General features: G+C 39.9%; 1 protein-coding gene across 1 annotated transcript in view; it reads right to left on the minus strand.

The window, feature by feature from the left end:
• The window catches only part of IL17REL (interleukin 17 receptor E like), a 747,013-nt gene that overhangs the window by 294,856 nt on the left and 439,624 nt on the right, over positions 1-12,533 (minus strand). The window contains exon 7 of the mRNA XM_069629260.1: positions 978-1,117. Coding sequence (XP_069485361.1) covers positions 978-1,117 — 140 coding nt within the window. The remainder of the gene's footprint in view (positions 1-977; positions 1,118-12,533) is intronic.

Consider the following 12,533-nt stretch of genomic DNA (forward strand, 5'->3'; position numbering starts at 1 on the left):
ATATTCAGTGTGTGAAAGATTTACATGTTTCATACTCAACCCAAAGCACAGCTAATGTGTGTGAATGCTTGCTGTATGAGATCCCAATGCCCATCCACTTCAGTAAATTTCATAAAACATACCCAATACAAACACCAACACTTCCTCTTCCTCACACACTGGCATATCCCCAATTTCCAGCAATCGGTGCCCTAAACCAAACTGTTACCAAAAAATCTAATCTTCTTGAAGACCTCTACGTCATGGTTCAAATGGGGCACTGTGGTTAGCCAGTGGCATCCTCTGCCAGTCTTATTCCTCTGAGGTCGTCATCAAAAAGACCTGCCCTAGGTGCCCTACTAGAGAATTCACACTATCTTTGCATCCACTGGTATTGAAGCTGAAATAGTTGTGAGGCATTCATGAGAATGCACTATACTATCCGTATTGACAGACACTTCTCATTCACATGTATGGCACGGAAATAGTTGCACACAAGCCTAAACAGACTTCGGAAGGTCCTGCCTATCAATAGATACCGACTGCATGACCTCCAAGCTACAGAAGAGGATGATCTGTGTCAGGGCAATTGCTGTGAGACTAATTAGCACACACTGCTCTCATCTCCCGCACAATGGGTGATTGGCACTGCTGTAACGTCAATGTTGCAATGGGCTCCACTGCACAACGATTTCGTTCAGCACAAATATATCAGCAGCTATGAAGACAAACATCTGTCCTGCCAGTAAAACTGATCATGCACACAATGCAAACACCAAAATAAAACTTTGAACTGTGACTGATGTTTGACCAGCAGATTGCATACTCACTCCTGTAACGGATGGCCACCAAATGGAGTGTTCTCAAAAGTCAAATGCCCACTAAATAGTGCACTCTTCTGCTGACATGTATTTTATACAATCGCAAAATTCCAGACAAATAATCAAGATCTGGTGTTAATTTGTAAAATATATTAATAGAAAATGGAAATTACCTACCAGTGCATATGCCCCAATATCCTGACAGCTAAACCATTTGCGACATAGACGCACATGATAATCTTGGTCTTCGAGAAAATCGGTGACATGTATTGATATGGCCTTTTTTGCACGATCCAATCTGTACTTCAGATGTCCTGCTGTAAAAGCAAACACACAGTTACATTTTATTGTTATTTTGCTATGGGTTCTGCTACAGGCACAGGCACACTTTCGATACAGCAATAATGTACAAAGTCCAAGCCTAGCCATGACCTATTTATATGGCTAAATTATAGAGGTAGGACACAGATTCTCTAGTTGAAGATGAGTTCCTTCTTCCATTCGAAATACACGTTCACAGATGATAACATAATGGACATTGGTTTTGGGAGGTGTGACATGTTCCTGAACATGTCAGAGTGGGAGGCGAAAGAAGAGGGGACACCAGTCTCTAAAAGGAGGAGGCAGGATAGCTCAGGTGCAACGTGTTTGTCTTGGAAGCAAGACAATGCAGCGCAAAACAGGTTAGAATCCCGATCCCACGCTTAGAAACCACTCGCTGGTTTATAGACGTTATAATTGAAAAATAAAATAAATAAATAAAACCCATCATGTGTCATGCCTGCTATTAATGGTGGCACGTTCTGTCAAAAAATACCTCCCAGTCCTTTTCATTGCCACGGTTATCTATTTCCCATTTCAGAACTCCAACTCCCATAGTGCAACTGGGAAAACCAGAACCGGAGCCAGGCGAACAGAATCAAGAACAGTCAGTAGATGGACTTAGAACATCCCTGTCCAAAAGCAATACGACTGCTAAAACCAAATTGACAACCACAGATGTATCTCATGTGAACTGGAAGTGTGGCAGAACACAAACTGTGTTTGAGTAGAGACTGCATGCAGACAGCAGAGTCACAGAAACACTCCCCATATTGAATTGGCAAGACAAATCACGAATAACTGAGCAAAGCCACAGGGAAAATAGCCAGAGCCCATGGCTTCTACCAACCCAGAGACTGTTTCCAAAGCTTTGCTGGAAAAGGGGAAAGGGGTTAGAGCAATGTTTAAAGACCCATGATTGTGTAACTCAGTGCCTGAGGAAAAGACAGGCAGAGATCGATTCTTAGAATCAGGTAAGCATTGCAGCCAATAGAAAGGGAAGGGGCAAACAGCAGAACCAAAGTATAAAAAGATGGGAGAGTGAGGGTTGTTCAGGCCAGGGCAGAGGAGGAATACCAAGAGACCAGTTGGAGCACCAGTTGGAGGAAGGATGGTGCAGATGTGTCTGGGTGCAGATTCCTCAGTTGGGGATCAAGGTGAGGTATTTGTGAGGGAGATAGGTACCAGGCTGAAAGAGTGAATCAGTGAAAGACAGAGGGCTTGTGAATTTAAGGGTAGAAGTGAGAGAAGAGTGGGAGATAGGAGTAGTACGGGAGTGAGGTTAGAGTGGCAGTGGGAGTGAGTAAGGAGGGAATAAGTAAGAAGAAGAGTGCTGGAAACAAGTGGTGGTAACAATAATGAGAGAGAGTATATTGGGAGAGTGAACAGGGCCCTATATCCCTGGAAGGGTGAGCAGGACACCATACATAGCATGGCGTGTGAAGAGGGATGTAGCAAGACGTGAAAAGAGTGATTCAGTGAAAAGAGAGGGGAGATTAGTAGTAGTGTTCTGAAAGTAGTAGTAGTGTGGAGAGGGGAGAGCAGTGTTTAGTAAAATTGGAGTATAAAGGTAAATAGTAGAGAGAGAGAGAGATAGCAGTACATCATGGATTATGAGGTGAGATGGTTGGTGGTGTAGCAGGGAAGAGAATAGGAGGATATCAGGGAGAGCAAAAGAAAGACACAGGAGAGTAGCATTTGAGTGTGGAAGGATACAACTCAATGGGGTCTGAATGTCTAGAAAGCACAAGCCCTTAAGTTGTACCATTGTGTGGGGAAAATAGAGTAGGAATGATATACATTGGTTAGAGAGGATGTTCAGATAGATGAGGTGTTTGCTTTTAGCCCTTGACATCCAGACAGCAAAGACCTTAGACACTGGGAATTACCAATCTCTAGATAACATCCAGGGATTTAGGAATGCATAGTCTAGGCAGATAACGAACCATACAAGACAAAAGAGATAGGGAGAGGGCTCCTAGAGAGCACCACATTTTCCAGGCCAGTTCATTACAGTAAAGAATCTGCATATTCTCACATGAAGTTGTCCTTTTGAAAATCCAAAATTGAACCAAAAACTCTTGAATTTCCCAGGTGTCTCTGTGAATTATTAAGTCCATCTAAAACAGACGATTCATCTTGATCACTCAAAGAGGCCAGACATTATATGATGATAGGCTAATAGGGGCATTTCGTATTCAAATACCCTCTTGATTGCTCACTCAAAACTGAAGGAAGATGTTCATGACCCATTTTTAGCAAACCTTTGCCTTTAGGAAGATTTTGGTTGATTATGTAATATATTTTGTGGTTAGCATGTAATCCATTTAGTGGTCATGTTTAAATCACAAAACCAATTTGTGCCCCTATATTGACAATTCAGTGTATGAGCAACTCTTACCACCAAAGTTTGACATTTGAACTCATTATGGTTGGTTGGTGTGAATAGAGTAATTTGATTGGGTGATTTTGGATCAAACTGTTTGATGTGTTCAACATGTTGGCATTACCAAAAGTAAATGAGGCTCTTCGGCACTTTAAAATGGTACCCAGAAAATGACATGCCTATATATGGGGGTATCTAAAAGGTAGATGGATAATTTGAGGATAATGGAAAAATGTGGCCTCTGAAATGCACAATCCCTATGCAAAAAGTCTTCAAACATCACAAAAAACATTGATTCTTATCACCCTGAACTTTCACTTCTTACTATCACAGAAATCTCGATCCCCATTCCTCGACTCTGGTATAATGCTCTGCTACCTTCTCCCACTCAGCTTGGACTATTAAAAAGGGTGTCAGTGTGGGGATCAATATCAAAAAAGCCCTCAACATGGCCCCTCTATTCCCATCTAATATCACCTCTTTTGAAAATGCCACTATTCAACTCCTCCTGTCTACTCTGTTCAGGATCGCTATCGATCACCCTTGGACCTCTCAACTCCTTCTTCCCTTATCTGAAACTTTTCATTGAATCAGTTTCTATTTATTTAGACATTGTTATTCTGGCGGACTTTAACCTTACCAAACCCTCTGCAGCCACTTGCCTTGAACTTAACCTCCTATCTGATCATCCCTCTCTATCTAGGCTTCCACTCCAGAGTGAACTCTCTTGACCTTGTCTTTTTCTTTAATTCACTCTTCTCCCCTGATCCCTCCATCCAGCCCCTCTCCCTTTGATCACGCAATTTTTCACTTTAACATCTCAGTCACTCCACCTTCTACTCCTCCTCTTCCCTCTTCAAAGACTAAGATGAAATTCAGATAGGACACTCTTACCCCTTACTATGATCAAGTGAGGACCACTCTCCTGCCTCTCCCTTATAAATGCCTCTTCCATGGACTGTGTTTTTTCTGACTTTCACTATCTACTCTAAGGGTGCAGAAGTAAGACTCTAATATGGAGGAGTCATAGTGCTTAGCAGAAATGTTTATTCAAGTGAGAACATGGAAAGAAAGCCCTATCTTGCCCTAACTGTACAATGTGGTTTCTCTCTCCTTATTGAGGCTTCTTACAAAGTTCATCAAGTTCATCCCTCCCTATACTTGAAATACAGTTCAACAATCATTGGGGTATCTCTGTTGCCTAGTTGGCCCTTTTCAGTCTTCTTCTCTGTCTCTGGGTCCCTGAGCCTGATTGTCAGACTTGGTTCTATTTCACCAGGCACAGTTGCAAAGAAGAGGAGTTTGGATGCATCTCCAAACTGTGGTGGGTCCCTGACCCTAGCTGGCAGAGCTGGTTTCTCCTTACCAGACACTCTGATGAAGAAGAGTAGCTTAGATGCACTTCCAGGCTGTGGTTGACAGACCTGGTATCCTCCCACTAGGACTGCTTTGAAGAAGAGTAGCTTGGATGCACTTCCAAGCTGTGGTTGGTCCCTGAACCTGGTTAGCAGACCTGATTGCCTCCTACCAGGTACTGTGATGATGAAGAGTAGCTTGGATGCACTTTGAAGCTGTGTTGGGTCCCTGACCCTGGTTGGCAGACTTGGTTTCCTCATACTAGGCACTGAAACGAAGAAGAGTGGCTTGGAAGCACTTCCAAGCTATGGTGGCACAGACAGACTTTGTTTAATCCCCTGCCAACTACTGCTTTCAGGTATTGCACTCTCACAGTTCTCTTGGTAGTTTCTTGGTTTCACACTCAGGCTTCATTTAATATGGGTGCGGGTCCCAAAGTCACACTGCAGGTATTTGTTGGCACCCTGCTTAACTTGTTTCACTGTTCTGATAAATGCTATTATAATATTTTTGTTTCCTAAACATCCTTAGACTTCCATCGGAGTCCCAGGCCCATTCATGTGGTCTCTGTTGCTTTCTTGTCCCCTAACATTGTCTCTGGCACTTTACAGGTGCCCTGACACCTCCCCATTCATCAGCGTACCTCTCGTGTCCATGAATGTCTCGGGTCGTCCCGTGCACCTGTTGACTTTTGTTGAAATCCGGGGAAAGGGGTGGGTTGTCCAAACGTCATGTAACCATTACTGTCCAGTGGGTCCTAAAAGGTGATTATGCTAAATGTGGTGCAGATTGATGAAGCGGTGTGGAATTCTTTAAGGAACAACGCTTCGCTACAAATCCCACCACAAACACATTTTCACTTTTATTATAGGGTGGCGATAGCAGCACTATAGTTCAGGTGAGTTGGAGATGCATAATAACCCCTCAAAATTCGATTCTTAATAACCTTAGGATCGAGTATTGGATTTGGCCAGAATTTCAAAAGTGATTAAAAGTATTGGGCCCCCCAGACTGCAAAGTTTTGTAAAGATTTGTTAAAAAAGGAAAAAAAGTTAATAAGCGTCAATTATTTTTTTTTCCAAAAAGTGCAGCCTACTTCCCATTAATTTTCCCATAGACAAAAAAGGTCAATTTTTGCCAAAGCACACCGCCTAAACTGCTGGATGGATTTGGACCAGGTCCGAAACAACTTGGACACGAATTGTTGACTCACAATACTTCTGTGGTTTGCAGTTATTACATGCAGTGCTTATTTTTAAAATTTGACAGAGAAGGGGGTGCCGCTGTTCCTACACAAATTATAGTTATAACTCCCATGGTTCATTGCAGGATCATGATTTTCAGAAATTAAATGACTGCCATCTTTTCTTTCTCTCAATGCGAGAGATAGTCACGGCCATGGCCGAGGTTATGGGAAAATGAAACTCCGTAAAAACGATTTATAGGTCAAAAAACATACAAATGTCATCAGGGTAGAGGTGGGGGTATGGCCAGAGGGCACTGAGTGAAATTTGGGAATTGGAGGGGGCGTAGGTCCCAGTTAGCAGCACTAAGCTTTCCATAGCCTCAGTTGTAGCCACAAATAGCCGACATCTCGGTGCAAACTGCGTCACAGAAGCAGCGTGTGTTCTGGGGTGAAAGGGAGAGGTGACAGGAGCTGAGGAGCCAGTATGGGAGCTGGCACAGATGAAAGGGGCAATTGGTGAGGGCCTGGGGGGCAGGGAAGGCTACAAAAAACTACAGATAGCCGTGGGTATGTGTAGTTTGGTATACACGGCTATATAGTTTGGTGTGTCAGTGTTTTATATTTTTTTGTAAAGTTCTTTCCTTAGTTATAGTCTCGTCGGGGGTGAAAAATCCCTGACCATGACCAAAGGCCATGGTCAAAGACTTGGTAGGTGTCAGATAGTCTTTTTTTTAATTTGGATGCGTGTTTTCAGACTTTTGAGCATGTGAGACTTTGTAGAGCAATAGAAGAACATAGTTTAACAAAATTAATATGAAAAGGAGGAATTGTAGTCTAGTTTTAGATGTACAAGAGAAAGTATTTTAGGGTGTGTATTTTCAATTATGGTTTTATATTGTGTGGCTGTGGAATGTTAAACTACCAATTTTATTGTTACATATTTTTATTGTTTTTCAATTATTTCATATAAGTATATGAGCATTGTTGTTCTGTACTAATTATTCAAATAGTATAGTAGTGTAAAAGTAAAAGTCAGTCCCCTTCTCAATTAACATTTTGTAACCACGGCTATGATAAAGTCAATGAACTGTAGCCGCGGGTATAATAACAAATGTTTTTTGTTATTATTTCTTTATATTGTTGTATTTATATATGATAAGTAGTCCTTAAAAGGACTGTTTGGGCAAGCACGGAGTTTAGAACTTTAGCACATCAGGAGTACTATTTTGATTTTATGAAGGAACACTGCATTTCCTTCATCAGTTAGGTGTACTCCGTCATGCCTATAGAAATCGGCCATTTAGAACTGTATGTTGTTGTTCGAAATTCATAATTTCTTGTGGTCGGTCATGAATGCTGAAACTGCTTTATTAGAATTTCTCCAGGATTTCTCAATTTTACCATTAAATTTGGAGGTCCATCTCCATTTTTGCTTCTGAGTTAGATCGGAAAAGATGAAGATGGTGTGAGGAAATAGTTCCATTGGTTTTTCGATGTCTTGTTTCATCATTAAAGTGAGGGTAACTCGTCTTATATTTCCCAAGTCATTGCCTCCACAATGAATGAGTATGATATCTGAGTGCCCTGTACTTCTTAGACTTAACAATTTTGGAAGAACTTTGAAACCACTGCATTGCTCGCATTCCAAACCCTTTAATCGTTAAATTTGTGAAACCTAGGTCCATAGTAATATTTAGTTTCTCGCAAAAAGCCAGCAACCAAAACAGCCAACACTCTCCAATCAGCCACTCAGTTTTCATTGCAGCCATGATGATTTCTGCAGTGTTTCTCTGTTTCCAGGAAAATGATTCTTACTTTGAATTTCAACTAGTTTGTATGAGTGGGGTATGTATGATGTGTGTGTGTGTTGTAGTTTCTAATTGGTTGATGGTGCTGTTGTTATTATTAGCTGCATTGCTAATCACTGGTAGACATTCACAGCACCCCTCTGTAGCTGCTGCTATATTAAGACAAATTACACGTCGTGTGTTTGTGGACGTGAAGTAGCCACGGCTCAGGTAGGCATGCACACAATCCCGCTGTAGCTGCGGCTATATTAGGACAATTGACAAGTCGTGTGTAGTAGCCCCGGCTATATTTGTGGCAACGTCTATAAACATACATTTTGTGTGCAGTAGAGATTTTTCTTTATCTAAGTCATTGTATGTACTTAGTTGTTCACTTATTTCCTTTGAAGGTTTGAAAGCCAATTTATTTTGATTTTGGGTTTGCAGAAAAATGTTTGTGTAGCTGTGGGTACAAACCAAGATCTTTAGCCGCGTCGAACAGCTGCGGCTATGAAAGAGGGTAGGTGGGGAGAAAATAGATATCTGTCATTGGTGTTCTTTATTATTTTTTCATTTGCTGTGTTTGAGTGGCAAGTATTTTTTAATGTGGAGATATAGCTTTTACATATGTTAATGATGGGCCCGTTGTTAGCATCCTGGTCTGCTAGCGGGTCCCGCTAAGGACGCCTGGTATTTACCTGTGGGTCATAGTGATGTTGCGGACATAGGTGATGAGTTGTCAAAGAATTGGCTTACAAAGTTTTTTGGTTTTACAATATTGTTTTAGATGGACTGTTTGAAATGAGAGGCATATGCTGTCATTGTTGAGAAATATTTTCTCATAGGGAGCACAGGTTTTTTTCTCTTTGGGAAAATGGAAATTAATGAATCATCTAAAAAATTATTTGCATCATCATAGAGCTGAAGCGTATGTTTCTGATTGAAAATATATTTTTTCAGGTATGTTGGTAAAAGAACCCAAAGGCTCTTTTAAGAGCCACCCAGATAACGTTTTAAGTATTTTGGCATAATACCTGTGGCTACAACAGCAGCCAATGAAACATTACCCATCTGGTGTTTTATAGCCGTGGGTACCAATCATATGATGGGTTATAGCCGTGTCTATGAGCAAGCCAATGGGACATTATGCATTTTGTGCGGGTGTAGCCGCATCTATGACTATTTTTGTAGCCTCAGGTATAGCAATTCTAATTACTGTGCATCGATCATGTTGTTGCATTGATTTTACGGCACACAATGTCACATGCGTTTATGACTCTATGTCCTTATGTGTACCTTTGTGTTGTTTCAATTAAAACACTTCAGGAATATGTCTTGTTGAACGTGTCATAATGTTACAGGTAGCCGCGACTACTGATGGTTTACTTGACCCACGGCTATGAATTTGGCAATCATACGTTGTACTTTGTGGTGGGTTTTGTTAGCCGCGAACATTAACCCATTCGTTGTACCCGCAGCTACACCTGTCTGTATTTTGGTGCAGTGATCATATTATATTATGGATGTTTTAGCACAGATTTGTACATGGGTTTCTGTTTGGATGTTCTTACCTGAAGGGCAGTGTGAGTTTATTTTCAAGTCTTTGTAATATGTGTTTCTCAGTACATCTGATAAAATGTATGTGTAGCCACAGGTTTTCGTTGTTTCCCATGGGTTATAGCCGCAACTATGTAATTTGGAAAAATTTGGAAAAAATAAAAGATGTTTTTAATGTAGTGTGTATACATTGTGTAACGTATTCCTTGGAGAATTGTGTTGGGGATTATTTATTGATATAGCTTGTAATAGAAATGTGTTTGCCATTTTAATAGTTTGCTTTCTACAGTCCTCTTTTTATGGTATTGAATAGTGAAAGTTATGCAGGTGACATTTTTCTGAAGTTTTGACAGTGTGATCCCAGATCTCAGAGTGTGCATATGATCTGTGTTTGTTTATAGTGAGTTCTATACATTATTTGGAGCAGCTGAAGGTGAGTTTCGATATTCTGTGTTTATATATTTTATTTACAGTTTGAATTATTGTATTTGTAAGATAAGTGGAGTATGTTCAGGTGTCTCGTTTGGTCAAGTTTATAAGTATTGATTGCAAAGTAGAGTTTTCTATATTTTACTTCAGTGATTTTAAGAGAGTGATGAATAAGTATCACATGTTATGCTATGCTTGTTTGACAGAAAATACATTTGCAAATAAAGGTTGTTTTTCTGTGACATTGGAAGATGTGATATGAATGAGGGTGCAAATTAACTTGTAGTGTGAACCAAGCAGTATAACTGTACCCTTGACAAATATTGTGGCTTGTCTGTGGGCGCTTTCTAGTTGGATATTAAGCTGTATTTTTGTAACTCTATATTGGCATTTTGTACTGTGTTACAATTGTGTGAGTGTCTATGGTTTGATAGTACACTCAGAATTGTTATGTTATGTAAGAAATGGGTAGTGTGCTGTAAAAGATTAACTCTGTTTTTATTTAGGCTTAAAATTGAAAAATGTATGGTCCCAAGATCAGATATATTACAACTTGGCAAACTTAATAGTCACTTAATGATCTTCTACTTTTTGTAAATTACCTATGGTATATGAGCTGTTTAGTTGTATTACACATTAGTTAAGCAGTTACAGTTGAGTTGTAGATTGGGTATCTTTCTGCAATGGCCTCTGTACCTCTCTCAAACTTGAGCTGGACCACTTAAAACTTTGGAAGCAGCTCAAAACATTCCTTTTCTCTTGTGCTTTCTCTTTGTCCTTCCCCTGTTGACGTAACAGAATTATCTTTATGTTGTAGCAGCTGGTTGTTTAGCTATTCTTAGACTCACACTGGGTACCAGGCTCTTAGTTGATCAGTCAACTTCTCAGTGTATATGAGCTTAATACCCACTTACGGGCTGTAACTGTAATTCTAAAGTTACTTATTCTCTGTGCACTAACAAGATTCCTGCTGACTTGGCTGCATTTACTAGAGCATTTGTGTTCTGTTTTACTCTTCCCTCTCCTTTGCACTTCCTCCCTTGCTTTCCCTTTGCACTCTTTGTTTTGCAGTTGTACTATTTGAATGACACATAGGCTAGTAAGACAAGGAAGGAAAGAGAGACGGAAGACAACACAAACGATCTTACTAGGCCTTGTGTCATTCAGATTGTGCAAGCACACAAACACACAGTGCAAATGGAAAGGCAGGGAGCAAGTGCAAGGGAGAGGGAAAAGGAAAACAGAACACAAATGTTCTAAGTTAGGGCAGCCAGGGCAGCCAACTCTTGGTAGTGCAGGGAGAATAAGTGACTTTAGAATGATAGTTACAGCCCATAAATGGGTGGTAGGCCCAGAAACAGTGCAAGGGCGACTGAGTAATAAAAAGCATGGTACCCAATAAGAGTCTGAGAATAGCTAAACAACCAGTTGGTACAGCAGAAAGGTAAGTCAATTAGGTCAACAGGGGAAGGACAAAGACAAAGCACAAGAGAAAATGAATGTTTTTATCTGCTTCCAAAATTTCAAGTGGTCTGACTCGGGTTTGAGAGGGGCAAAGACGACCTAGCAGAAACATGCTGTAGCAGAGAAGAAAGATACTCATGACTTACATGGTTGGTTAGTTGTTGTACACATTTTTAAATTCATGACAAATACAACAGGTTTACTGGCACTTATCATTATTCTGTGATCCACACTGGCATCAAAATGTGTCTCTTTGGTAACTTAAACATGCATAGTGACAAGGGAAGGACTGAGTTGTTCATGAATGAGAGCGGGCTTGAAGTGAAGTGCTGAAGTTGCAGTGACTGTAACAGTGAGTGTGATGGAGCAAGTCTAATTAAGAGAGGGAGAATCAACATATGACCTACAATTACCAAATATATCCCCAAGATCATCCTAAATGATATGATATCATATTTCCTTTATAATGCACCTGTAAACAAGTGTTTCTACAGACAGCAAGACAAGGAAGGAAAGTCAGACGGAAGACAACACAAACAATCTTAGTAGGCTTTACACTTCCGTGCAGCGCTTACCTTGGCACTCTTTGGTTTTGCGCTTGTACGATCTGAATGACACAAGTTATATTTTATTTTCATAATATAAAGAAACACAATTTTTTTATACAGACATTTTTTTGTAAGATGCCATCAAGAAAACAAGAACAACGAACCAAATGGAAAGGTCATTGGCAGGGAAGTATAGTAGAATTTCTTTTTTTAAGTAGTGTTTTTAAATCTCTAGATACTAATCATGTAGATAATGTAACAATTTCTAGAGTTGGGGATAATTTTGAAAATATTGAAGTAGAAGTAACAGATATGCAAAAACGTACTGTTACTGGAACCAATAGTGTTTCTTTTTATAGTCAAAAAGAAAAAAGGTTTCAAATGTGTTACCAGCTAGTAAAAAAAGAAAGATTTTTACAAAAAAGTAGCAAATGTGCTATCAATGTGAAACAGAGAAATAAAGAAATGTATAGGAAAATGTATCAGTCCTGGGTTTTTACAAATCGTTTGGAGAACTGTCAAACCGACATCTAAATATGTGGTACAACATTTTTTTGCAAAAGAAAAAAGAAGAAGTAGTCATTAAGAACATTTTTTAATATGAAAAGAAAATTGTTTATTTTTGTATTAAATAAACTTAAGAAATTGCTTAAGGTGACTACACAATTCTATACAAAATAAAAACAGTTAAAGTGCTTA

Source organism: Ambystoma mexicanum, chromosome 12, assembly GCF_040938575.1.
Source record: "Ambystoma mexicanum isolate Mex_15411 chromosome 12, UKY_AmexF1_1, whole genome shotgun sequence".
Taxonomy (NCBI): Eukaryota; Metazoa; Chordata; class Amphibia; order Caudata; family Ambystomatidae; genus Ambystoma; species Ambystoma mexicanum.